The sequence below is a fragment of the Salmo salar genome, chromosome ssa13 (genome assembly GCF_905237065.1).
Source record: "Salmo salar chromosome ssa13, Ssal_v3.1, whole genome shotgun sequence".
Taxonomy (NCBI): Eukaryota; Metazoa; Chordata; class Actinopteri; order Salmoniformes; family Salmonidae; genus Salmo; species Salmo salar.
In genome coordinates, this window is record NC_059454.1 from 23,471,315 (window position 1) to 23,496,930 (window position 25,616).

General features: G+C 38.9%; 1 protein-coding gene across 4 annotated transcripts; it reads right to left on the minus strand.

Moving 5' to 3' along the window:
* Positions 1 to 1,473: 1,473 nt before the first annotated feature.
* LOC106566754 (peroxisome proliferator-activated receptor gamma) lies at positions 1,474 to 25,111 on the minus strand. 4 transcript variants are annotated; one of them, XM_045693068.1, is made up of 7 exons: positions 25,023 to 25,111; positions 18,378 to 19,101; positions 17,762 to 17,955; positions 17,305 to 17,443; positions 8,105 to 8,301; positions 7,112 to 7,589; positions 1,474 to 4,292 (listed from the first exon to the last, which is right to left on the minus strand). In XM_045693068.1, exons 2-7 carry the CDS (start codon positions 19,048 to 19,050, stop codon positions 4,045 to 4,047), a joined length of 1,929 nt encoding a protein of 642 aa, XP_045549024.1. In that variant the 5' UTR covers positions 19,051 to 19,101; positions 25,023 to 25,111; the 3' UTR covers positions 1,474 to 4,044. The 4 variants fall into 4 exon arrangements, with proteins under 4 accessions (XP_045549024.1, XP_013990587.2, XP_045549025.1 ...); XM_014135112.2 differs by lacking the exon at positions 25,023 to 25,111 and adding an exon at positions 24,540 to 24,974; XM_045693069.1 differs by lacking the exon at positions 18,378 to 19,101 and having other exon boundaries at positions 25,023 to 25,104.
* Between the last annotated feature and the right edge of the window lie 505 nt (positions 25,112 to 25,616).

Genomic DNA, 25,616 nt, shown 5'->3' on the forward strand with positions numbered 1-25,616 from the left:
ATGATGTTCTCGGGGTGATGAGAGGTGTTGAGTTCGCGCCAGACATAGCGTTTTCCTTGATGGCCAAAAAGCTACATTTTAATCTCATCTGACCAGATTACATTCTTCCATATGTTTGGGGAGTCTCCCACATGCCTTTTGGCGAACACCAAACGTGTTTGCTTATTTTTTTCTTTAAGCAATGTCTTTTTTTCTGGCCACTCTTCCGTAAAGCCCAGCTCTGTGGAGTTAAAGTTTAAAGTGGTCATATGGACAGATACTCCAATCTCCGCTGTGGAGCTTTGCAGCTCCTTCAGTGTTATCTTTGGTCTCTTTGTTGCCTCTCTGATTAATGCCCTCCTTGTCTGGTCTGTGAGTTTTGGTGGGCAGCCCTCTCTTGCCAGGTTTGTTGTGGTGCCATATTCTTTCCATTTTTTAATAATGGATTAAATGGTGCTCCGTGGGATGTTCAAAGTTTCGGATATTTTTTATAACCCAACCCTGATCTGTACTTCTCCACAACTTTGTTCCTGACCTGTTTGGAGAGCTCCTTGATCTTCATGGTGCCGCTTGCTTGGTGGTGCCCCTTGCTTAATGGTGTTGCAGATTCTGGGGCCTTTCAGAACAGGTGTATGTATACTGAGATCATGTGACACTTAGATTGCGCACAGGTGGACTTTATTTAACACATTATGTGATTTCCGAAGGTAATTGGTTGCACCAGTTTATTTTCGTAGGTTTTTCATTTTTTCCATTTCACTTCACAAATTTTGACTTTTGTGTATTTCCATTATATGAAATCCAAATAAAAATCAATTTAAATTACAGGTTATAATGCAACAAAATAGGAAAAATGCCAAGGGGGATGAATACTTTTGTATGGCACTGTATGGCATAGAAAAAGAGGAGTGACTGGGGGTAAAAGGAATCCTCTGACAGTGACGGTGGATGGGATCAATATGGGATTTCAGTCACTGACTGAGTTTTTCCAGTGACTGTTTTGGCATGGAGAGAAGTGAAAAATATTGACTACCCATTGGGTTGGAGAAGATGATTGATGGTGAATGAAATTCATGCAAATTATAGGGTTAATCATAGGCCTACTGTAATTTTCTCCATTGCTAAAATGGGTGCAATGGACAGAGTGGCAATGCAGTTAGTGGAACGTGTAAATATGTGAAAGAAAGCACACCTACCTGGGGACAGAGAGGCAGAGACAGTGAAGGAAATGCCTGAGAGAGAGTGAAATAAGAGGCTCTCTATCTCTGAGCTGTGAAGCACACCTTTCTGTCTGACAGGACTGACTGCCCTAGTTTCTTATGAAGAAGATATTCTCTAAGCTGACCTGCCTGAAGAGGAGATGAAGCCTAGACCAAGACACCCTGGACAACCTCACCTTCTAGGATGATTTTTATCAAAAACAGTGTGATTCTTCTATTGTTTTTGCAGGGGTATTTGATTGTACATAGTCTTAAATCAGATAGAGATATGAAATTATGATCAATGTCTTCATCTTCATGCTTTTATCATTTTTTTCCTTAATTCTGGAAAAAATTATAACTTGTCAGACAGTCAAGCATGACTGATTTGATTTTTATTTTGGACATTTTAACAAACGCAATGGCTATGTTTCTACGGTCCATGTGATTGGTTCATGGCTTTGCAGAGTGTTCTGATCAGTAGTTACCCACACATTTTAATCAGCCTTCTCTTTGGGTAAACCATCATGAGCTGGATATTGGGCAATTGTCTTTAATATTTAAAAAATGATTTGAAATCTAATTTGCATTTTGTCTGCCATGTCTCTTTCAGGAGGTACATTTTTTTTTATTGTAAACGTGCGAATGTTGTTTATTTCATGTTATTTTAATAAAATTAAGTTAAACTAATTTGCGTAAGTGTTCAACACCTTCCGTTCTTTGTTGCTACTGACTGGTAAAAGGACTGGGTTCACTCAAAACAATAACTGTCAATCAAAGTGTATGTTGCCTGTGCACGAACACAGGCATTGGTTGGCTATAAAAAAAAAATTGTGATGACACAGACTTTGGCCATCTACATAAAAATTCAAAAGATAGACATTTATATAACACAAAAATTATAACCCTGACACTGATTGTGTATGCTGTAAAGGGCTTGTTTTAATGTAAATTGTCCCAGGCAGGTACAAAAGACGTTGAGACACTGATCTCCACCATTAGACTCTGTGCACCTCAGTAGGATACATGTGCAAGACTTTGTAGCTGGGTACAATGTTTGCTGTTGCAGTAGCAGTGTGGCGCAATCTCACTGTGGATCCCGTCTAGACAGGCCACTAGGGGATTCCACCATTGGGAAAGGGCACTAGGTGCTCCACAGCTATTGGCAGAGAGGATGGGACTAAATGATAACAATCTCAACAAAGTTATTGGGTAACACTTAAGTTGAAGCTCCTTATGTTAAATTCACAACACCTTTTACAGTCATAGACCATTATGTTTTTGTGTTCTATAATGTGTGATGGCCCTGATGTTTTCCTTTCAGTTGGTCATCAGACCTAATTCGGGGACTGATGACGGGGCGTAAGTTTTAGTAATGTGTTTTCCTGTATCTTATGAATCATGTGTGTCTCAGAAAAGTTCAGTGAAGGGAAAAATAGCCCTGGGGTCATCAAAAGTGGTGAAACACAAGACCAAAACCATCTCTGTCTTCTGACCTCTTGGCTTCTATTTCTGTGGAGTTTTGCTGCGTGTGTGTTTAACTGTTCTATTTCTGCTTTCTGACAGGCCATAGAGAGCGACTCCTTAAAATAAGACAAGCAATAGAATACAAAGATCTAATTCTGATCTGGCCCTATGGTGACAAGAGCTCCACCTGGTGGGAATGCTGCGATCAAGTTGCTGTCTACGTAGCTTTGACACATGCTTCAGATTCACCCTCCTTACACAATGGGGGCTGTAGCAGATCCAGCGAACTATAAGTGGGTTACACTATCCACTATCTACAAGCACACGCATGTACACAGCATCCTCTTGCACATACAACAAATCCATCTCTGCACCAATAAATGTCCTGTAATTAAAATCAATTCTCCTTTCATCCCTTTAATTAAAAAGCGTGGTAGAAGACAGAATAGCTGCAGTTAGAGCAAGACGGTAGGAAGCTCAGTAATGAATCATTCATAATGTATTATAAACTGGGTGGTTGGGCCCTGAATGCTGATTGGCTGGAAGCCGTGATATATCAGACCGTATGACAAAACATGTGTTTTTACTGTTCAAATTACATTGGTAACCAGTTTATAATAGCAATAAGGGACCTCGGGGGTTTGTGGTATGTGGCCAATATACCACGGCTAATGGCTGTATCCAGGCAATCTGCGTTGCATCGTGCATAAGAACAGCCTTTAGCCGTGGTATATTGGCCATAAACCACACCCCCTCATGCGTTATTGTTTAAATATAGTTCACAGATCCTTCTATTAAACAACAAGTCCCAAGAAAACAGACTTAACCCTCACTTGTCATGGAGGTCACCTGTGAAGCCAGACATTTGCTTTAACTGAGAGCCTGATGAAAACTAGCCTGGTCTCAGTGACTATTGCTGCTATGATATACATGACACAGAAGAGTTGACCAAAGCACCAACAGATCTGGCTAGATAAAGACCCATAAGGTTCTACATATTTTTTATAATAAACACACTAGTTGGATAAAACTGTACTGTATAGCACAGGAGGTTGGTGTTACCACCAATATGGGCAGCAGGTAGCCTGGCGGGTAGGAGCATTGGGCCAGTAACCAAAAGGTTGCTGGATTGAATCCCAGAGCTGACAAAGTCAAATCTGTCGCTCTGCCCCTGAGCAAAGCAGTTAACCCACTGGTCCATCAGCACAGATGACGTGGATGTTGATTAATGCAGCCCTCCGCACCTCTCTGATTTAGAGGGTTGGGTTAAATGCAGTTTCCATGTGTTTGATTCCATTTGCGCCATTATTATGAGCCGTCCTCCCCTCAGCAGCCTCCACTGCTGTACAGTGTATAGTCTTCTTTTCTTCATAGCTGTTAAACTGAGTCTCCCACTACTCTAGTACAGGTCCCTCATGATTTCCTGTAGTAGGGGGTGCAGACACATCTCCAGCTCCTGCTTCTTGAGCAGGTGGATGAGGCGGACGTGGTCAGCCACCAGCGGCCGCAGGTCGGTCATCTTCTGCAGTAGCTTGGCAAACAGCTGGGGGCAGTCTGGGTGGATGGTCTTCAACTGCAGCTCCAAGGCCTGCAGTACTGCCTCCTGGAGGTCCTCGATGGGCTTCACATTCACCAGGCCTGGACGGTCTAGAGTAGAGCACAACAAGGTCAAGGTTAGAGGTCACCAGAGAGTGGAAAGTGCAAGAGGAGAGAGAGGGAAATAGAGGAAGATTGGACATACAGTATACATCAAATGATCTGAAGTTGCAATGTCCTGATGAGCAAAGTCCAAGGTCAATCGAAATGATACAGCATAAAATAGGTCACCATTGTTTTATATCTGGTCTCAAGGCCAATCAAGCCATCTCAGAGCAATAAAACACCTAATCCTGCAGTTGAGGTCAGTTGAACGCAGACCGTGGGGGATAGAAGAAGGATGCCATATTGGCGCACACTCAACAAATCTGATCAAACAAAGTGTATATTCGTCAAATCCTGTCACGTCCTGACCATGGTAAGATGTGATTTTCTATGGTAGAGTAGGTCAGGGCATGACAGGGGGTGTTTTGTGTTTTTCTATGTTTTCTATTTCTATGTTCTTAGGTTCTAGTTTTTGTATTTCTATGTTGGCTTGTTTGGGATGAGCTCCAATTGGAGGCAGCTGGTCCTGGTTGTCTCTAATTGGAGATCATATTTAAGTAGGGGTTTTTCTTCCTGGGTTTTTGTGGGTGATTATCTTTTGAGTAGTGTTTGTTTCTCTCTGCGTCACGGTTTGTTTTGTAAATTCAGTTATTTATGTTTTGCAAAGTTTCACGAATTTAATAAAATGTGGAACTACAACCACGCTGCACTTTGGTCCAATCCTTTCGACAGCCGTCACAAATCCGTCATGATTGATGTATTGTAACAGGCCCACAATGTGGTTACCAAAGTCTGATTTTGATATATGTCTGTTTTTGTTGCATAACATTTAGAAGTTCCTTTTCAGGTTTAGAAAAATTGACTGCTAAATGCTAAATCCGGTTTGTATAAGCTGGTAGAATAGCTAGCATACAGAAATCGGTGGTGGTAGCAAAAGTAATTTTGAACTGCAATGTAGTTGATTGGTGACGATGACATGAACATGTATTGGGGTTGACATGCATACAAGCAATATACTCCGATGTTTACCTCAACATAGTCTGAAATACACAAACTGTATAAACAATAGCCTTAAGGTAGGCTAATTTTGCTAGGGGCAATGAGAAGATTCTGGACATTTTCCCCACGGCATCTTTCCCCCACGCGTTTGGGATGAGTTCCATTGACCTCTTTACCGCATCTATCTAATATACAGTTGAAGTCGAAAGTTTACATACACCTTAGCCAAATACATTTAAACTCAGTTTTTCACAATTCCTGACATTTAATCCTAGTAAAAATTCCCTGTTTTTGGTCAGTTAGGATCACCACTTTATTTTAAGAATGTGAAATGTCAGAATAATAGTAGAGAGAATGATTATTTCAGCTTTTATTTCTTTCATCACATTCCCAGTGGGTCAAAAGTTTACATACACTCAATTAGTATTTGGCAGCATTGCCTTTAAATTGTTTAACTTGGGTCAAAAGTTTCACGTGGCCTTCTACAAGCTTCCCACAATAAGTTGGGTGAATTTTGGCCCATTCCTCCTGACAGAGCTGGTGTAACGTAGTCAGGTTTGTAAGCCTCCTTGCTTGCACACACTTTTTCAGTTCTGCCCACAAATTTTCTATAAGATTGATGTCAGGGCTTTGTGATGACCACTTGAATAGCTTGACTTTGTTGTCCTTAAGCCATTTTGCCACAACTTTGGAAGTATGCTTGGGGTCATTGTCCATTTGGAAGACCCATTTGCGACCAAGCTTTAACTTCCTGACTGATGTCTTGAAATTTTGCTTCAATATATCCACATAATTTTCCATCCTGATGATGCCATCTATTTTGTGAAGTGCACCAGTCCCTCCTGCAGCAAAGCACCCCCACAACATGATGCTGCCATCCCCGTGCTTCACGGTTGGGATGGTGTTCTTCGGCTTGCAAGCCTCCCCCTTTTTCCTCCAAACATAATGATGGTCATTATGGCCAAACAGTTCTATTTTTGTTTCATCAGACCAGAGGACATTTCTCCAAAAAGTACAATCTTTGTCCCCATGTGCAGTTGCAAATCGTAGTCTGGCTTTTTTATGGCGGTTTTGGAGCAGTGGCTTGTTCCTTGCTGAGCGGCCTTTCAGGTTATGTCGATATATGACTTGATTTACTGTGACTATAGATACTTTTGTACCTGTTTCCTCCAGCATCTTCACAAGGTCCTTTGCTGTTGTTATAGGATTGATTTGCATTTTTCGCACCAAAGTACGTTCATCTCTAGGAGACAGAACGCATCTCCTTCCTGAGCGGTATGACGGCTGCGTGGTCCCATGGTGTTTATACTTGCGTACTATTGTTTGTACAGATGAACGTGGTACCTTCAGGCGTTTGGAAATTGCTCACAAGTATGAACCAGACTTGTGGAGGTCTACCATTTTTTTCCTGAGGTCTTGGCTGATATCTTTTGATTTCCCCATGATGTCAAGCAAAGAGGTACTGAGTTTGAAATACATCCACAGGTACACCTCCTGACTCAAATGATGTCAATTAGCCTACCAGAAGCTTCTAAAGCCATGACATAATTTTAGGGAATTTTCCAAGCTGTTTGAAGGCACAGTCAACTTAGTGTATGTAAACTTCTGACCCACTGGAATTGTGATACAGTTAATTATAAGTGAAATAATCTGTTTGTAAACAATTGTTGGAAAAGTAGATGTCCTAACCGACCTGCCAAAACTATAGTTGTTAACAATACATTTGTGGAGTGGTTGAAAAACTAATTTTAATGACTCCAACTTATGTGTATGTAAACTTCCGACTTCAACTGTAAATGCATAAATGTAAAACGGAAAAACATCACCTCCACTGAGGATGATGACAGCGAGGAAGAGCGCCGTATCACTATCGTCCAGCTCCAGCACGTTGAATTTTACAGCAAACTCAAACTTTGGCTCCATCATCTCACAGAAGGGCTTCCTCAGACTCTTGAGGAACTCCCGGGTCATGAAGATCTCTCCGTAGGCGAACAGTGTGCCGTCCTTGTTCATCAGCGGCGCCAGCATGATCAACATGACCTCGATGACCCCGTACTTCAGCAGGGTCACCTGGTCATTCATGTCCAGTTCTGTGAATCCAGGGATGCTCTTGGCAAACTCTATGATTTCTCGTACAGCCTCGGCGGTGCGGAACTGAACCTGCCGGAAAAAGAAGAGCTCCAGCTCCCCGGCAGGCTCTTGAGGGGGCAGGACAGACCTCTGGTGCTCCAGGAAAGGGAACTGTCTACTGTTTATAAAGTCCTGTCCCGCTGTCAGGGACTTCATGTCATGGATGACAAACGGCTGGAAGGAAAGAGAGACATCCCTTAAAAACAATGTATTATGAAGCATTGCCATCCATTGCCATTCATTCTCTTGGCAATTTGTAGTGATTCAGTATTAGGCCCCTTGCTGGGTGCACAACGGGTTAATCTAACTTGGAAATAAACGATCAATTAAAAGCCTGACTTTTAGGTTAGTGAAAATATATCTGCTTCTCTAAATTATAAATAACTGTCTATTAGTTATTTCCTCTTAGACAAGCTGAGATGACCCAATATTACTGCTTCCAACTGTAGACTGATATTTTGCTACCAGTTAATCAGGACAGAGTGCATTTACCAAAAACTGTGATATTCAAATATACAGAACCAAATGTCTGGTGTGTGTGAGACAGAAAGAGGTAAAGTGGCTTTCAATGGCTCTGTTCTGACTCATATAACAAATGTTCCATTGACATCAATGCATAATTTATGCAAAACTTTAAAGATTATGTGCATGTAGTTGTACAGTATCTCAAGTAAGAATTGGGCCCTTACTGAGTTTCCGTGGGTCTTCCCAGACAGGATGGCTCTGGCCCTGCTCTTGGTCAGGGGAAAGTGTCTGTGATAGGACAGACACAGCTGTCTGGACAAGGCTCTCAAGTCCGCTGACTCTGGGCTCCTGGGGGACACACCCATGAACTCAGCCAGCAGCTTCTCTCTCTCCTCCTGGGGCATCCGGCCGAAGCGGATGGCTGCGTGGGGACATCAAAATCATTATATTCTAGCCTGGGTGCCAGTCAGACTCTTTCTGTATTGAATAATGCTACACGTCACTGGCTGTCCAAACAAGACAATGACAAAGACGTTGGCTAAAGAAGGAATATACTTCATCCTGCTGTGTAGAAACCTTTCCAAAGACTTAAGGCACAGTTTCAGACAGACACCTGCTGTTGAAACAGTTCACATTGAATATGTTAAAAACCCTTGATTAAGGCTGTGACAGTCATGGAATTTTGGATGACGGTTATTGGTCAGCCAAATGACTGAGTCACCTTTATAACAACAAAAATAAAGACGCAACAAAAAATAAAGACGCACATTTTCTCCTCTACTCTGCTCCTGACTGTGCTGCCATAGAAATAGAATTAATAAAACGGGTGTCCCCATTCATGTCAATAATGGCATAATGGTGGACTGGCGGCCATTGCGAGTGCACACATAGGAGCAAAGCAGGAAGTCAAAGCAGAAAGTGTACCCATCAATATGTGCTGTGATTTGTTGATTAAACTCAACTTACATTAGAAAAAATACATTCCATTGCATGAGCCACATCAGTTAACATCACTTAAGCAATCATTTGAATGAACATTAAACTTAAAAAAAAAAAAACATTTGGGTGGGGGTATTGTGGGTGTTTCAGGGAAAAGGTATACATTTGACTTCCATCATCTAGGATGTGACAATGGTTAATAAAATCTCTCAATTTCTGCCCATTTTTTGCGCGGTCTTGCAGGCCTTCTAATGCAGCTGCAACTGTAAATGCATTTGTAAATCAAGACCTTTCTTGAGTTGGGCTCTGGGATGCAACTGTTGAGAATGTGAGCTTATGGTTGTGTTGGGGGAAAGGGTTGAGTGTGTGTGGGTGTATGTGTGTATCCCACAACTGTTGCGAAGGAGTAAAAGATGTTAGGGACAATAGAGGATGAGCCACAGCTATATATAATACAAATCGAGGTGAGGGCAATGGAAATGCATTTGGCAATTGATTTACTTCAATTCGGTAAATGGCACTGTGTGCTCTTTTCGAAGGATGGATCCCAGTCTGTTCAGGGCTATGGGATACGGGGGATCGGGGGTGGTCTGCCGGGCATTGGGATGACAACCCAACTAGGGATGAGGAAGGCTTTTAGCAGTGGAATAGTAGGGACCAATTGGAGGTTTACTTAGTAGCAATGCAAATATCATGGTACAGCTATATAGACACTCAATCATCATGTTACTTTTTAATGGTACGTTTACAAACATATATTTCATAAATAGAATTTAAAGTTGTATCTCATTATGATAAGTGGTGAAATAAGTATAGCCAGTTACAATTGTAATGGCCTAGCAGATAATAAGAAAAGACGATCAGTATTTACCTGGCTAAAAGAGAAGGAATATAATATCTATTGTTTACAGGAAACCCATCCAACAATTTTAGATGAAGTTTTGTGGAAAAAGAACTGGGTGACGAAATATATTTCTCCCATAGGCAAAGAAATTCGAAAGGGGTGATGGTTTTAATTAATAGTAATTTTGATCCAAATGTGCAAATTGTCCAAACAGATTATCAAGGTAGATGGATTATTTTAAAAATGTTATTGGACAATAAACAGATATGGCTTATTAACCTATATGGTCCGAATAATGATGATCCAAGCTTCTTTGAAAAAATATATAAGAATGTATCAACTCTACAAGCAACACTAGACTCTGTTATTATAGTGGGATATTTTAATACGGTCTTAAATACCTCTATGGACCGGAAAGGAAATCACACTACAAACTATCACCCTCAGGCACTTAAGGAAATCATGAATGTCATGGATATATTGGAATTAGTGGATATATGGAGACTTAAATACCCTGACCTAGTGAGATATACATGGCGGAGGCTTAATCAAGCTAGTCGTCTTGACTACTTTCTTATGCCATTCTCTCTGCCACCAAAAGTTTAAAAAGTGTTGATAGGGGACAGAATGCGGTCGGATCATCACATAATTGGCATATACATTACTCTTACAGAATTTCCATGTGGGCGAGGATATTGGACATTTAATCAAAGCCTACTAGATAATAAATTGTTTAGAACTAGGACAGAAGAATTTATAACTGACTTTTTCAGACATAACATAGGTACAGCAGATCCCCTTATTGTATGGGACACTTTTAAGTGTGCCTTTAGAGGCCATGCAATTCAGTACTCATCTATAAAACAAAAGCAATTTAGATCAAAAGAGTCCATATTAACAAAGGAAATTGAAGGACTAACAGTACAGTTAGATAGCAAGAAAAACGGTACCATAGAGGCACAGAATGAGTTAGAGGAAAAACAAAAAGAAATGGAGGAACTTATTCAAGAAAGATCCAGTGTAATATATTATAAAAATAAAGCGAACTGGATGGAATATGGGGAAAAATGCACCAAATTCTTTTTCAATCTTCAATATAGAAATGCTACCAAAAATGTTTTATTAAAACTTGTTACAAATGATGGAGTCAAGCATGATTCACCAAATGATATTTTGAAAGAGGAAGTAAAGTACTTTAAGAATATGTTTTCGTTTTAGGCTCCTCCATCTCCACTAACTGAAACTAATTGTATGGATTTTTTTCCTAATAATAATGTAAAATTAACATCTGTACAGAAAGACTCATGTGAAGGTCAAATTACAGAGGAGGAACTGCTTGATGCAATTGGAGCCTTTAAGGATGCGAAAACTCCAGGGCTGGATGGCATACCAGTGGAAGTATACAAAACTTTTTTTGATATACTCAAAGGACCATTATTAGCATGTTTTAACCACTCCTATATAAATGGTAGATTATCAGACACGCAACAAGAAGGCCTGATATCATTATTACTGAAACAGGACCCAAATGGTATAAATAAAGATCCAGTCCATTTAAAAAATTGGAGACCTCTTACACTTCAGTGTTGTGATGCAAAAATCCTAGCAAAATGCTTGGCGCATAGAATTAAAAAAGTATTGTCAGATATTATTCATCCTAATCAGACAGGTTTTTTTACATGGACGATACATTGGAGATTATATAATATATAATATAAATATTAATCTATATAATAGATTATATTAGATTAGTTAGGTGTATTATACAGGTGTATTATACAGGTGTATTATACAGGTGTATTATACAGGTTGATTGTCCTCTCCTGTCTCTGTAGATTAGTTAGGTGTATTATACAGGTGTATTATACAGGTGTATTATACAGGTGTATTATACAGGTTGATTGACCTCTCCTGTCTCTGTAGATTAGTTAGGTGTATTATACAGGTGTATTATACAGGTGTATTATACAGGTTGATTGTCCTCTCCTGTCTCTGTAGATTAGTTAGGTGTATTATACAGGTGTATTATACAGGTGTATTATACAGGTTGATTGTCCTCTCCTGTCTCTGTAGATTAGTTAGGTGTATTATACAGGTGTATTATACAGGTGTATTATACAGGTGTATTATACAGGTTGATTGTCCTCTCCTGTCTCTGTAGATTAGTTAGGTGTATTATACAGGTGTATTATACAGGTGTATTATACAGGTGTATTATACAGGTGTATTATACAGGTGTATTATACAGGTTGATTGTCCTCTCCTGTCTCTGTAGATTAGTTAGGTGTATTATACAGGTGTATTATACAGGTGTATTATACAGGTGTATTATACAGGTGTATTATACAGGTTGATTGTCCTCTCCTGTCTCTGTAGATTAGTTAGGTGTATTATACAGGTGTATTATACAGGTGTATTATACAGGTTGATTGTCCTCTCCTGTCTCTGTAGATTAGTTAGGTGTATTATACAGGTGTATTATACAGGTGTATTATACAGGTTGATTGTCCTCTCCTGTCTCTGTAGATTAGTTAGGTGTATTATACAGGTGTATTATACAGGTGTATTATACAGGTGTATTATACAGGTTGATTGTCCTCTCCTGTCTCTGTAGATTAGTTAGGTGTATTATACAGGTGTATTATACAGGTGTATTATACAGGTGTATTATACAGGTTGATTGTCCTCTCCTGTCTCTGTAGATTAGTTAGGTGTATTATACAGGTGTATTATACAGGTGTATTATACAGGTTGATTGTCCTCTCCTGTCTCTGTAGATTAGTTAGGTGTATTATACAGGTGTATTATACAGGTTGATTGACCTCTCCTGTCTCTGTAAGTCGCTCTGGATAAGAGCGTCTGCTAAATGACTTAAATGTAAATGTAAATATAAGACAAGTAATGGAAACAATACAATACTATGAAATATCGGGGACACCAGGCCTGGTTTTCATAGCTGATTTTGAAAAGGCTTTTGATAAAGCACTACTGGAGTTTATATACAAATGCCTAGAATATTTCAATTTTGGGGAATCTCTTATAAAATGGGTTAAAGTTACGAATAGTAACCCTAGGTGTAAAATAGTAAATAATGGCTACATCTCAGAAAGTTTTAAACTATCTAGAGGAGTAAAACAAGGTTGTCCACTATCGGCATATTTATTTATTATTGCCATCGAAATGTTAGCTGTTAAGATTAGATCAAAAAATAATATTAAGGGATTAGAAATCCGTGGCTTAAAAACTAAGGTGTCATTGTACGCCGATGATTCATGCTTTCTTTTAAAACCACAATTAGAGTCTCTCCACGGCCTCATAGAGGATCTAGATACTTTTGCTATCCTCTCTGGATTAAAACCAAATTATGATAAGTGTACTATATTACGTATTGGATCACAAAAAAATGCAAATTTTACATTACCATGTAGTTTACCAATTAAATGGTCTGACGAGATGTGGACATACTCGGTATACAAATCCCAAAAGAAAGAAATGATCTCACTCCAATATATTTTTATAGAAAGTTAGCAAAAATAGATAAGATCTTGCTACCATGGAAAGGAAAATACCTTTCTATTTGTGGAAAAATCACCCTGATTAACTCTTTAGTCATATCACAGTTTACCTATTTGCTTATGGTTTTGCCTACACCTAGTGACCAGCTTTTTAAATTATATGAGCAAAAAATATTCCATTTTATTTGGAACGGCAAGCCAGATAAAATTAAAAGGGCCTATTTATATAACGAATATGAATTCGGAGGGCAGAAATGTTTAAATATTAAAGCATTAGACCTCTCACTAAAGGCATCAGTCATACCAAAGTTATACTTAAATCCAAACTGGTTTTCTAGTAAATTGGTAATAATGTCTCATCCTATGTTCAAGAAGGGCCTTTTTTCCCTTTATTCAGATAAAACCTGCTCACATTCGGTTGTTTGAAAAATAAATAATCTCCAAAATATCTTTATTTTTTAAACAAGCCTTAGAAAGTTGGTTGCAATTTCAGTTTAATCCACCTGAAAAGACAGAACAAATAATACAACAAATATTGTGGTTAAATTCAAATATAGTAATTGATCAAAAAAACTGTATTTTTCGAAGAAATGTTTAAAAAGGTATAATTTTAGTGAATGATATAAAAATAGGACTGGTGGAGTGATGTCACACATGCAGCTAACACAGACATATGGAAATGTCTGCTCTACCCAAAATTACAACCAATTAATTGCAGCATTACCACAAAAATGGAAGAGGCAAGTAGAAGGGGAAAAAGTAAGGAACTTGAAAGTCGGCCCTGTATTGAAGAACATAAATGGTTAAAGAAAAGTGTGACAAATAAAAACATACACCAATTTCATTTAAGGACCAAAAAACTGACAGCTGTGCCATATAAATTGCAAAATAGTTGGGAAGAGATTTTCGATGTACCCATTCCATGGCACATGGTTTATGAATTGATACGCAAAACAACGCCGGATTCAAAACTTTGAATTTTTCCATTTAAATTACTATACAAAATTCTTGCAACTAATAGAATGTTATATATATATATATATATATATATATATATGGGGATACAATCTTCCCAGCTCTGCAGATTCTGCTGTGAGGAGGCAGAGTCATTAGATCATTTATTTTGGTATTGTCCATATGTAGCTCGTTTTTGGTCACAGGTCCAGGAATGGCTGAAGAATTGCAACATTTGCCTAGAACTAACGCTGTAGATAGCAATACTGGGTGATTTGAAAAGTCATAGTCAATCAATCAATAACATAATAATTATTTTAGCAAAAATGTTTATTTTTAATTTACAGTCTGTAGAAGCTATGAGAATAGAAAGGTTCAATACTTTTGTGAAGCATCACTGCACAGTTGAAAAATATATGGCAAATAGAAATCCGAAATGGATGATGTTGAGAGATAGATGGGAGGGGTTGAATGGAGCTGAAGGGTGGGACTAATAACAAGATAAACAATGTAAAACATACGGGGTCTGTAAAATGTATATAGGTTCAGAACTTTTGTGAAATAGCACAGTTACAAATAGAAATCAAACTGGATGGACATCAGAAATAGAGGAAGGACTAAAAACAAACAAAAAATAACTATTGAAATAGACTGTGTCTGTAAAATGTGTATAAGATGAATAAATTGAAGGTAAAAGCCGAAGTGTTTATTAGTTTACTCCAATTGGGGGATCGGTGGTAGGGTTTGCAGGGAATAATAATAAAGGTATATTCTTTAAAAAAGTATGTATGTCTATATAGTAAAATTATGTATGTCTATATAGGTATGTATATGCATATATGTGGATATGTATGCATGCGTGTATGGATATATATATTTACCCAAAAAATATATGGGGGATTGGAAATGATGCAGACAATTACATTGATGGAAGCAATATTCATTCCACAATATTAAGCTGATCCACCCCTAAATTAAAAAAATAAAAATAAAAATTCTACATTACCATGGAAATGATTGCTTAAGTGATCATGTCCGAGAAGCCGGTGTTTGGAGGATATATTGGCACGGGTGTTGTTCGTTGAGGGCCGACAAACCGTGCCAATATATCCTCCAAACATCGGCTTCAAGGGCATTATCACTTAAGCAATAATTCCCATGGAAATGTAGAATGTTCATTCAAATGATTGCTTAAGTGATAATGCTAGAGAAGTTGGTGTTTGGAGGATATATTGTTGTTAGGCCTGAGACAAAGTCAACATTTTTCATTTGTTTAACCTGTTTTCTAGAGACATTTATTTGGATATGTCCATAACAATGAGCTAATGAGGCACGACTTCGCCTGGCATAGAAAATGTGCTCACTCGCCAGGACACTGTTGATCAAAGGAGCTAGGCAACAACACAGCTACAGTAACATGATCACTTCAAACTGAAGCTGGAAATACCTCAAATTAGCTGTGTTTCATTTGACATTGTTTCCACAATTTTAAAATATTTTTTAGGGGTGGATAAAAACTCGCCAGGACACTGTTGTTCAAAGGAGCTAGCCAACAACACAGCTACAGTAACATGATGATGCCAGCTTATTCATGATTTCGACTGGCTGAGAAACGCTGCCTGCTTGTCTGTTTCGTCCCGACTCCCGAGACGTTCATTACTATGGGACAGCTGGAGATGGAATTGTAATATTTTTTCAATTTTGCAAATGTCGGAGAGACAGACAGCAAGGTTAATACAAATCTCCGCTGTTGAAAATGAAATGTTAGTCTAAAAGAAATGTGAGATAATGTCTAGATGCTTTTTATAGTGGAGATCAAGTTTATATGTTGCTTGGCTGGGTTGATGAGATTGTGGATTACACAGTCAGATGGAACAGAGTAAATAGGCATTTTAACATCATAGATTTAGCCGGTGGCAACTTGTGGAAAAGAGATCGGCCCGGAATGCAGTTTTAACTAACCAATCAGCATTCAGGATTAGACCCACCCGTTGTATAAATCCCAATACCATGCAGCCATTGCGAGTGTACCCATGAGTTTACCAGTCAAATTGCCATGATTAGAGGTTCCAAACCCATTCTATACATTCTTGGAGCAACAAAGTTTCATTACGTTGTTAAGAGTCCATGTTATTACAAATGAATAAAAAATAAAACTGAAATATGACATTTACACTACCGTTAAAAAGTTTGGGGTCACTTAGAAATGACCTTGTTTTTGAAAGAAAAGCACATTTTTGTCCATTAAAATATCATAAAATTGATCAAAAATACAGTGTAGACATTGTTAATGTTGTAAATGACTATTGTAGCTGGAAACGGCAGATTGTTTTATGGAATATCTACATAGGCCTACAGAGGCCAATTATCAGCAACCATCACTCCTGTGTTCCAATGGCACGTTGTGTTAGCTAATCCAAGTTTGTTATTTTAAAAGGCTAATTGATCATTAGAAAACCCTTTTGCCATTATGTTAGCACAGCTGAAAACTGTTGTTCTGATTAAAGAAGCAATAAAACTGGCCCTCTTTAGACTAGTTGAGTATCTGGAGCGTCAGCATTTGTGGGTTCGATTACAGGCTCAAAATGTCCAGAAACAAATAACTTTCTTCTGAAACTCGGCAGTCTATTCTTGTTCTGAGAAATGAAGGCTATTCCATGCGAGAAATTGCCAAGAAACTGAAGATCTCTACAACGCTGTGTACTACTCCCTTCACAGAACAGCGCAAACTGTCTCTAACCAGAATAGAACGAGGAGTGGGAGGCCCCGGTGCACAACTGAGCAAGAGGACAAGTACATTAGAGTGTCTAGTTTGAGAAACAGACACCTCACAAGTCCTCAACTAGCAGCTTCATTAAATAGTACCTGCAAAACACCAGTCTCAACGTCAACAGTGAAGATACTTATTTAAATAAGGTATTTCAGTTTATTATTTGTAATAAATGTGCTTACATTTCTAAAAACCTGTTTTCACTTTGTCATTAAGGGGTATTGTGTGCAGATTGATGAGGGGAAATTTTTTTTTTTATCCATTTTAGAATAAGGCTGTAATGTAACAAAATGTGGAAAAGGTCAAGGGGTCTGAATACTTTCCGAATGCACTGTATATGACAAATCATGACCATTAAAAATCTTGTTAAGCAAATATACTTTTCACAACAATTTCACTTACCATCGTGTGACATGCCCACAAGCAGACATTTCTGAAAGCGACAGTACTGGCACTTATTCCGGCTCTTTTTGTGAATCCGACAATGCAGATCGCAGTGGTCATACACCAGTTTTAACCGCATGGTTCTGCGGAAGAATCCCTAAGAGAAAGGCAGAAAACACGTAGATTGTAGAATCATAAAGCAGCAACAGACTATAATTATTTTACAGAATTTAAAAAAAGAAATGGGATCAATGAAAACAGTGAGCTTGACATGAATACAAGGGTTACGGTGAGTGTTTATGTGTCAGGGTTAAATCCTTACTAATATATGACTCCCTGGAGGTTAAATAGCATGACGTTTGTTTTGTTTTTATGCTCAAACGTGTAACAATGCATTTGTATAGCTCCAAGCAAACACAATAGCCATACATACTGTCAAGCCACCAGAACCTCAGTAGGTAGGTCTCAGTCCTACCTTGCAGCCCTCACAGGCATGGACTCCATAGTGGAAGCCTGAGGCCGTGTCCCCACACACTCTGCAGTCAATGTAGAGCAGAGTGCTGGGGTCTGTGTAACTGGGGGACTTGGAGTGAAGAGGGGGTCTGGACAGGCTGACAACGCTACAGTTGCTAGACCAAAGAGAGGACATGGACTCCTCTTTTAATGAACCTAAAGAAAGACAAATGAGAACACAATGAGACGCAGATGTAGGATCTTTATTTGAGCCTGTTTGCTACAGCAGGAAAATAATCCTGCAGCAACAGGAAATGTGAATTATTATGTGGATTATAATTAATGGACATTTTTGTAGGGGTTGATACATTTTTCGTAGGGGAATCAAGTCTGAAATGTCAAACTTTCAAACCTCAGAAGCCTTTTAAAACCTTAAATACACTGCGTGTTTTACATTTCCTGCATTGCTGGAAAGTTCTCTTGCAACAGGGTGATCCTACATCTGTATACATAGCATCACAGGCAATAGAAAAGACTGTGTGGCAATTGCTTTAACATAAGATTACATTTATAGCTCATTAAGTTATTACACTTTAGAAAATGCCAGATTTAGTAAAAGTCCCTTACAGTAGACTTACATTGGTACTCGCTGTATGTGTAGTTGTATGGGTAGTTGAATGAGTGGTTTCTGTGTGGGCCGTGGTTGAATGAGTGGTTTCTGTGTGGGCTGTGGTTGAATGAGTGGTTTCTGTGTGGGCTGTGGTTAAATGAGTGGTTTATATCTGGGCTGTGGTTAAATGAGTGGTTTATGTCTGGGCTGTGGTTGAATGAGTGGTTTATATCTGGGCTGTGGTTGAATGAGTGGTTTATATCTGGGCTGTGGTTGAATGAGTGGTTTATGTCTGGGCTGTGGTTGAATGAGTGGTTTATGTCTGGGCTGTGGTTGAATGAGTGGTTTATGTCTGGGCTGTGGTTAAATGAGTGGTTTATGTCTGGGCTGTGGTTGAATGAGTGGTTTATATCTGGGCTGTGGTTAAATGAGTGGTTTATGTCTGGGCTGTGGTTAAATGAGTGGTTTATGTCTGGGCTGTGGTTGAATGAGTGGTTTATATCTGGGCTGTGGTTGAATGAGTGGTTTATATCTGGGCTGTGGTTAAATGAGTGGTTTCTGTCTGGGCTGTGATTGAATGAGTGGTTTCTGTCTGGGCTGTGGTGGTGGGGACTGTTGAGGCTGTGCTCTAGGGAGGAGAGGTAAGGGTGGTCCAGGGTTGACAGGGTCTTCATATCAGAACTATTCATCCTGTTGTCCATCTCTGCCAGGTCCAATGTGCCCAGCTCAAAACTTATTATGGGCCACCATCTCTGGATAAGAAGACAGCAGTGAAGAGGTCAACTAACAGTATGAATCTCTCAATTTACTATAAATAAAGCTATCAAGGAGACCACTGAAGAGGCAAACCATTCATTACCAGTGCTGTTATAAATGGGTGTAATTATTATAACTTCAGCCTGTTAAAACTAAGATAAATAATTTGACTAATTCTACATTTGCACTCATTTGGATCTGTACATTAGATTCAGGGCAAACACAGGAATGCACTTTTCATTCAGCTTATTGCAGTGTTTAAGAGATAAGACCCACAGTAAGTCAACACAACTTTCTGTACTGTACCATTTCAGAACATTTCTCCACTTTAGAGACATTATGTGAGAAAGGTGAACATAGCCACGTTCACTTCAACTCGAAGAAAGACCTTTAGAATTGACAGGTACAACTACCTCTCTCTCTCTCTCTCTCTCTCTCTCTCTCTCTCTCTCTCTCTCTCTCTCTCTCTCTCTCTCTCTCTCTCTCTCTCTCTCTCTCTCTCTCTCTCTCTCTCTCTCTCTCTCTCTCTCTCTCTCTCTCTCTCTCTCTCTCTCTCTCTCTCTCTCTCTCTCTACCTTTCTCCCTCCCTCCCTCCCTCCCTCTGCAGAAATCAAGATAAGATACATATTTACAGTATCTTAATTCAAAACAAACCAGCCTCTGTATGTCAGAACAATAATTAGCTGGTTTCAAGCACTTCACTCATAGAACACCAGTAAAGACAGTAATTTGGGAGAGGGGGAGGAGAGAGAAAATGTGCTTTCCACTCCTCTGTCTGTCTGTCTGTCTGTCTGTCTGTCTGTCTGTCTGTCTGTCTGTCTGTCTGTCTGTCTGTCTGTCTGTCTGTCTGTCTGTCTGTCTGTCTGTCTGTCTGTCTCTCTCTCTCTCTCTCTCTCTGTCTCTCTCTTTCTTTCTTTCTCTGTCTGTTTCTCTCTCTCTCTCTGTCTCTCCCTATCTCTCAATTCAATTCAATTCAATTCAAGGGGCTTTAGTGGCATAGGAAACGTATGTTAACATTGCCGAAGCAAGTGAAGTAGATAATATACAAAAGTGAAATAAACAATAAGTGTCACGTTCTGACCAGTATAAGGGGTTATTTGTTATTGCAGTTTGGTCAGGATGTGGCAGGGGGTGTTTGTTTTATGTGGTTCGGGGTTTGTTGGGCTATGTTCCTATGTAAGAGGGGTGTTTGTTTAAAGTGTTTCGGGGTTTGTTGGGCTATGTTCTTGTTAGTTTATTTCTATGTTAGTTCTAGTCTTTCCATTTCTATGTTTAGTTAATGGGGTTGACCTTCAATTGGAAGCAGCTGCTCCTCGTTGCTTCTAATTGAAGGTCTTATTTAAGAGGGGTGTTTTTTTTCTATGGGATTTGTGGGTAGTTGTCTCCTGTTTTGTGTCTGTGCACCTGACAGGACTGTTTTGTGTCGTTCGTTGTTTTGTATACGTGATTTGTTTGTTTTTTCCTTCTTTTGATTTAATAAATAAGATGAGTATACACGTTCCCGCTGCACCTTGGTCTAATCCTTAAGACGCCCGTTACAATAAGACTGAACAGTAAACATTACACTGTTCTCTCTGTGTCTGTCTGTCTCCCTCTCTCTCCCTCTCTCCCTCTGCAGAAATCAAGATAATATATATTTTTTTAAACATATCTGAGTGTAGGATGATAAATGGCCACCTGTCATCTGTAGCTAGAGTCTTTCAAAATGAATGAGAAAACTTTCATAGGCAGCATGTGTGCGTGCATATCTGCGTGCGTATGTACATGTTTTGCATAATGTATAAAGGATATTTAATGCTGAAACCCTCCTATTAAACACCAATGGTATTCACTAAGTTAATGGTTTATATTTAGGATAATGTTTTACTGCTTTGTCATCCTATTTTTTATTTGAAAATCATCTTATCAAATATTTGACATATGATCAGGATACACAGAAGGCCAGAGATAATTACAGACACCATTAAAAGTCTTAAGTACCCAAAGGGGCCACTAGATGTCTTCTGACAGATTGCAAAAAATCCTTGTAAAATTCAACAATTCTAATAGTTTATTGGTAAACTTGAAAAGTTTCCAGTAATATACCCTTCCTTTGCAACCCTAATGATGAGTGCTGATAAATTATCTACACATACCTTAACAGAAGACTGACAAAGTCCTGTGGAACAGTATTGTTACCTAAGTGGCATGATTGAAAAGTTTAGTGTGTTAGAAGTTGGTAAACAGCGAACACCTGAGAATTACAGTGATCATACTGAGGTCTGGATACTACATTGTAAAAAGTCATTAGTTCTGCTAACAATTTTTTTGTTGGGGAAACACGTTGTTTAGAACCATTCGAGTAACCTAACTCAAAGTATTTCAGTATTCAATACTTTCTAGTAATACAGTGACATCTCCATCCATATGATTATCTTTTAAAGTTGTAAATACTTAATTGTTATGTGTTTTATGAGCTTTTTGCAACTAAATTAAATTATGTACAATTTAAGTTACTTGAAGAGGAACATTTGTTGTAGTGAACATACAAATGTAGGGTCCCTTCTACTTAAATTGTTAACCTTCATAAAAACAAAAATCTCAAATAGTAAGTAGTTCTGATTAGTCATTTTCAGTGGTCATGTCTTAGTGTTTAACATTGTTTTAGGTATTTGACAATTTGTAATTTTAACCTGCCTTAGCAGGCATTGTTGAGCACGGTGATCAGTCCTCTAGCAGTAACTGGAGGTAGAGCTGTAAGCATTACAGGATGCTGCATTATCCTCTGTCATTAAGACTGGTGAACATTACCTAGTTGATGCTGGGAATGCTTTGTCTCATTATTGAACGTCAGTTTGATATCCGTTCATCATGATCAACTACACCTCATAGCACAACAAACTGCTTAATACTATTTTAGAAATATACTTTTATTTCTTCAAACATTAATACAACATTGTGTAAAAGTACCATGAAGTCTAAACATTTTGAAATACCCACGATTCTTTAAAAAAAGAGCCACGTGCCACTATTATGAATTAATAATTAAAATGTAAAATGTAAAATGACTCAAATGTAAATAACTTGTAAAAACGTAATAATTCTATATCAGCACAACACAGATAATCAAGTGTTTTTTACATAAATATCAATGTCTTATTACTACTTTATTATTTTAAGTAAAGACGTAAAACATAATAGAATCAAGTATGAACAACTTATTTAATAGATGTTAGATTGACTTTAAAATATTAAATAATCATAACTTGTAAAACTCAATAACTAGAATATCAGAACACAAATAAATAAAGATGTATTTACTCAATAACCTAATATTTGTTAACAGTACTCAAAAATGTTAAAAGATAAGAAATCGTATTGACATATGAGTTACAGTGGGGGAAAAAAGTATTTGATCCCCTGCTGATTTTGTACGTTTGCCCACTTACAAAGAAATCATCAGTCTATAATTTTAATAGTAGGTTTATGTGAACAGTGAGAGACAGAATAACAACAAAAAAATCCAGAAAAACGCATGTCAAAAATGTTATAAATTGATTTGACTTTTAATGAGGGAAATAAGTATTTGACCCCTCTGCAAAACATGACTTAGTACTTGGTGGCAAAACCCTTGTTGGCAATCACAGAGGTCAGACGTTTCTTGTAGTTGGCCACCAGGTTTGCACACGTCTCAGGAGGGATTTTGTCCCACTCCTCTTTGAAGATCTTCTCCAAGTCATTAAGGTTTCGAGGCTGACGTTTGGCAACTCGAACCTTCAGCTCCCTCCACAGATTTTCTATGGGATTAAGGTCCGGAGACTGGCTAGGCCACTCCCGGACCTAAATGTCCTTCTTGAGCCACTCCGTTGTTGCCTTGGCCGTGTGTTTTGGGTCATTGTCATGCTGGAATACCCATCCACGATCCATTTTCAATGCCCTGGCTGAGGGAAGGAGGTTCTCGCCCAAGATTTGACGGTACATGGCCCCGTCCATCGTCCCTTTGATGCGGTGAAGTTGTTCTGTCCCCTTAGAAGAAAAACACCCCCAAAGCATAATGTCTCCACCTCCATGTTTGACGGTGGGGATGGTGTTCTTGGGGTCATAGGCAGCATTCCTCCTCCTCCAAACACGGCGAGTTGAGTTGATGTCAAAGAGCTCCATTTTGGTCTCATCTGACCACAACACTTTCACCAGTTGTCCTCTGAGTCATTCAGATGTTCATTGGCAAACTTCAGACGGGCATGTATATGTATTCTTGAGCAGGGGGACCTTGCGGGCGCTGCAGGATTTCAGTCCTTCACGGCGTAGTGTGTTACCAATTGTTTTCTTGGTGACTATGGTCCCAGCTGCATTGAGATCATTGACAAGAACCTCCCGTGTAGTTCTGGGCTGATTCCTCACCATTCTCATGATCATTGCGAGGTGAGGTGAGATCTTGCATGGAGCCCCAGGCCGAGGGATATTGACAGTTCTTTTGTGTTTCTTCCTTTTGCGAATAATAGCACCTAATGTTGTCACCTTCTCACCAAGCTGCTTGGCGATGGTCTTGTAGCCCATTCCAGCCTTGTGTAGGTCTACAATCTTGTCCCTGACATCCTTGGAGAGCTCTTTGGTCTTGGCCATGCTGGAGAGTTTGGAATCTGATTGATTGATTGCTTCTGTGGACAGGTGTCTTTTTTATAGGTAACAAGCTGCGGTTAGGAGCACTCCCTTTAAGAGTGTGCTCCTAATCTCTGCTCGTTACCTGTATAAAAGACACCTGGGAGCCAGAAATCTTTCTGATTGAGAGGGGGTCAAATACTTATTTCCCTCATTAAAATGCAAATCAATTTATAACATTTTTGACATGCGTTTTTCTGGATATTTTTGTTGTTATTCTGTCTCTCACTGTTCAAATAAACCTACCATTAAAATTGTAGACTGATCCTTTCTTTGTCAGTGGGCAAACGTACAAAATCAGCAGGGGATCAAATACTTTCCCCCCCCACTGTAGTACCACTTTTATGATTTGAGTTCTACTGGCTGTTGGAGATGTTTGAGTAACCACTACACCATTTCTTTAATGAGTTAGGCAGTTACTTTATAACAATAGAATAGTAATACTAAAAATACAATAGTATAAATTGACAACTTGGGTGGAATAAATTAAACATTTATCAAACTGTCAAAAGTTGTCAGTAGCATATATGTTGTTCGAATTACAGACAAGCTAGCATTTAAATTGACAAAATAAATCCTTATTATAATCCATAAAGGTTTTGTATGGCTATGCAAATAGGTCGAGATAAGTTGTCAAATGAAACAAATGAATGCCTTTGATGGATTTAAAACCCTTATCAGTTGTGTTTATGAATAGCCTTGACAGACAGTTGCACTTGTTCACCTTTTGAAACTAGATAGCAGTCTACATTCTCACGCAATCAGAATTATTCAAGGCAGATGTAGTTTAGCCTACCTGTCTTGATCTGCAACACAAAATATCAACTCATTCTTCACTATTCACTTATGAAGCTTAATTCACATATTCAGCAATATGTCTTCCTTTTTCTCGATCACGGGGTTGCTTAACAATAGGACAGGTTACATTTGGGTCACGCAACCAGTGTTTGAATAACAGAAGTTCCCTTTGCGAACTGCATGGCTTCCCATCTTCCCTCCCGCCTCCATTTACGGGTTGGACTTTGGAGTAATTCTTCACTGAACATTGGGCACAAACCTGTTGCACTGAGGGATTATCTGATTTCATAGATAGTAGAATGGAATAGTAGAATGATGTAGGCTACCGTAGAATAGTTTATGAGATATAGACTGTAGTCTGTGTTCATGAATAGCCTTGACAGACAGTTGCACTTGTTCACCTTTTGAAATTAGATTGCCGGAGCACATCTTACATTCTCACGCAATCAGAATTATTCAAGGGTAATGTAGCTTAGCCTACCTGTCTTGATCTGCAACACAAACATCAACTCGTTCTTCACTATTCAGTTGGGGTTGGACTTTGGAGTAATTATTCACTGAACACTGGGCACAAACCTGTTGCACTGAGGGATTATCTGATTTCATAGGTAGACTGGAATAGTAGAATGATGTAGGCTACTGTAGACTAGTTTATGAGATTGTATGATTCTCATATGAATGTTGAAGTAAATAACTGTTTTCAGAGCAGCAGTACATATAAATCCATAGGCTTACAGTAGACATAAACTCAACGGCCACTTTATTAGGTACAACACCCGGTTCACAAAAGTGGATCGCTCCAGACAGTGAGTCACATGGTCGTGGCTTGCTATATAAAGCAGGCAACGAGGCATTCAGGAAAAGGAGTACCGAGCATGCCCCCATTCTCATTGACGGGGCTGTAGTGGAGCAGGTTGAGAGCTTCAAGATCCTTTGTATCCACCTCACCAACAAACTAATATGGTCCAAGCACACCAAGAGGACACGATAAAACCTATTCCCCCTCAGGAGACTGAAAAGATTTGGCATGGGTCCTCAGATCCTCAAAAGGTTCTACAGCTGCACCATCGAGAGC

Bases quoted from the DNA above. Each gene is read 5' to 3' on its own strand.
- LOC106566754 (XM_045693068.1), bottom strand. From the start codon at position 19,050: ATGGACAACAGGATGAATAGTTCTGATATGAAGACCCTGTCAACCCTG. The intron at 8,302-17,304 runs GTAAGTGAAATT...GTCCCCACGCAG, and splicing joins TGTGGGCATGTCACACGATG to CCATCCGCTTCGGCCGGATG. The intron at 7,590-8,104 runs GTAAGGGCCCAA...CTTTCCTTCCAG, and splicing joins GGAAGACCCACGGAAACTCA to CCGTTTGTCATCCATGACAT.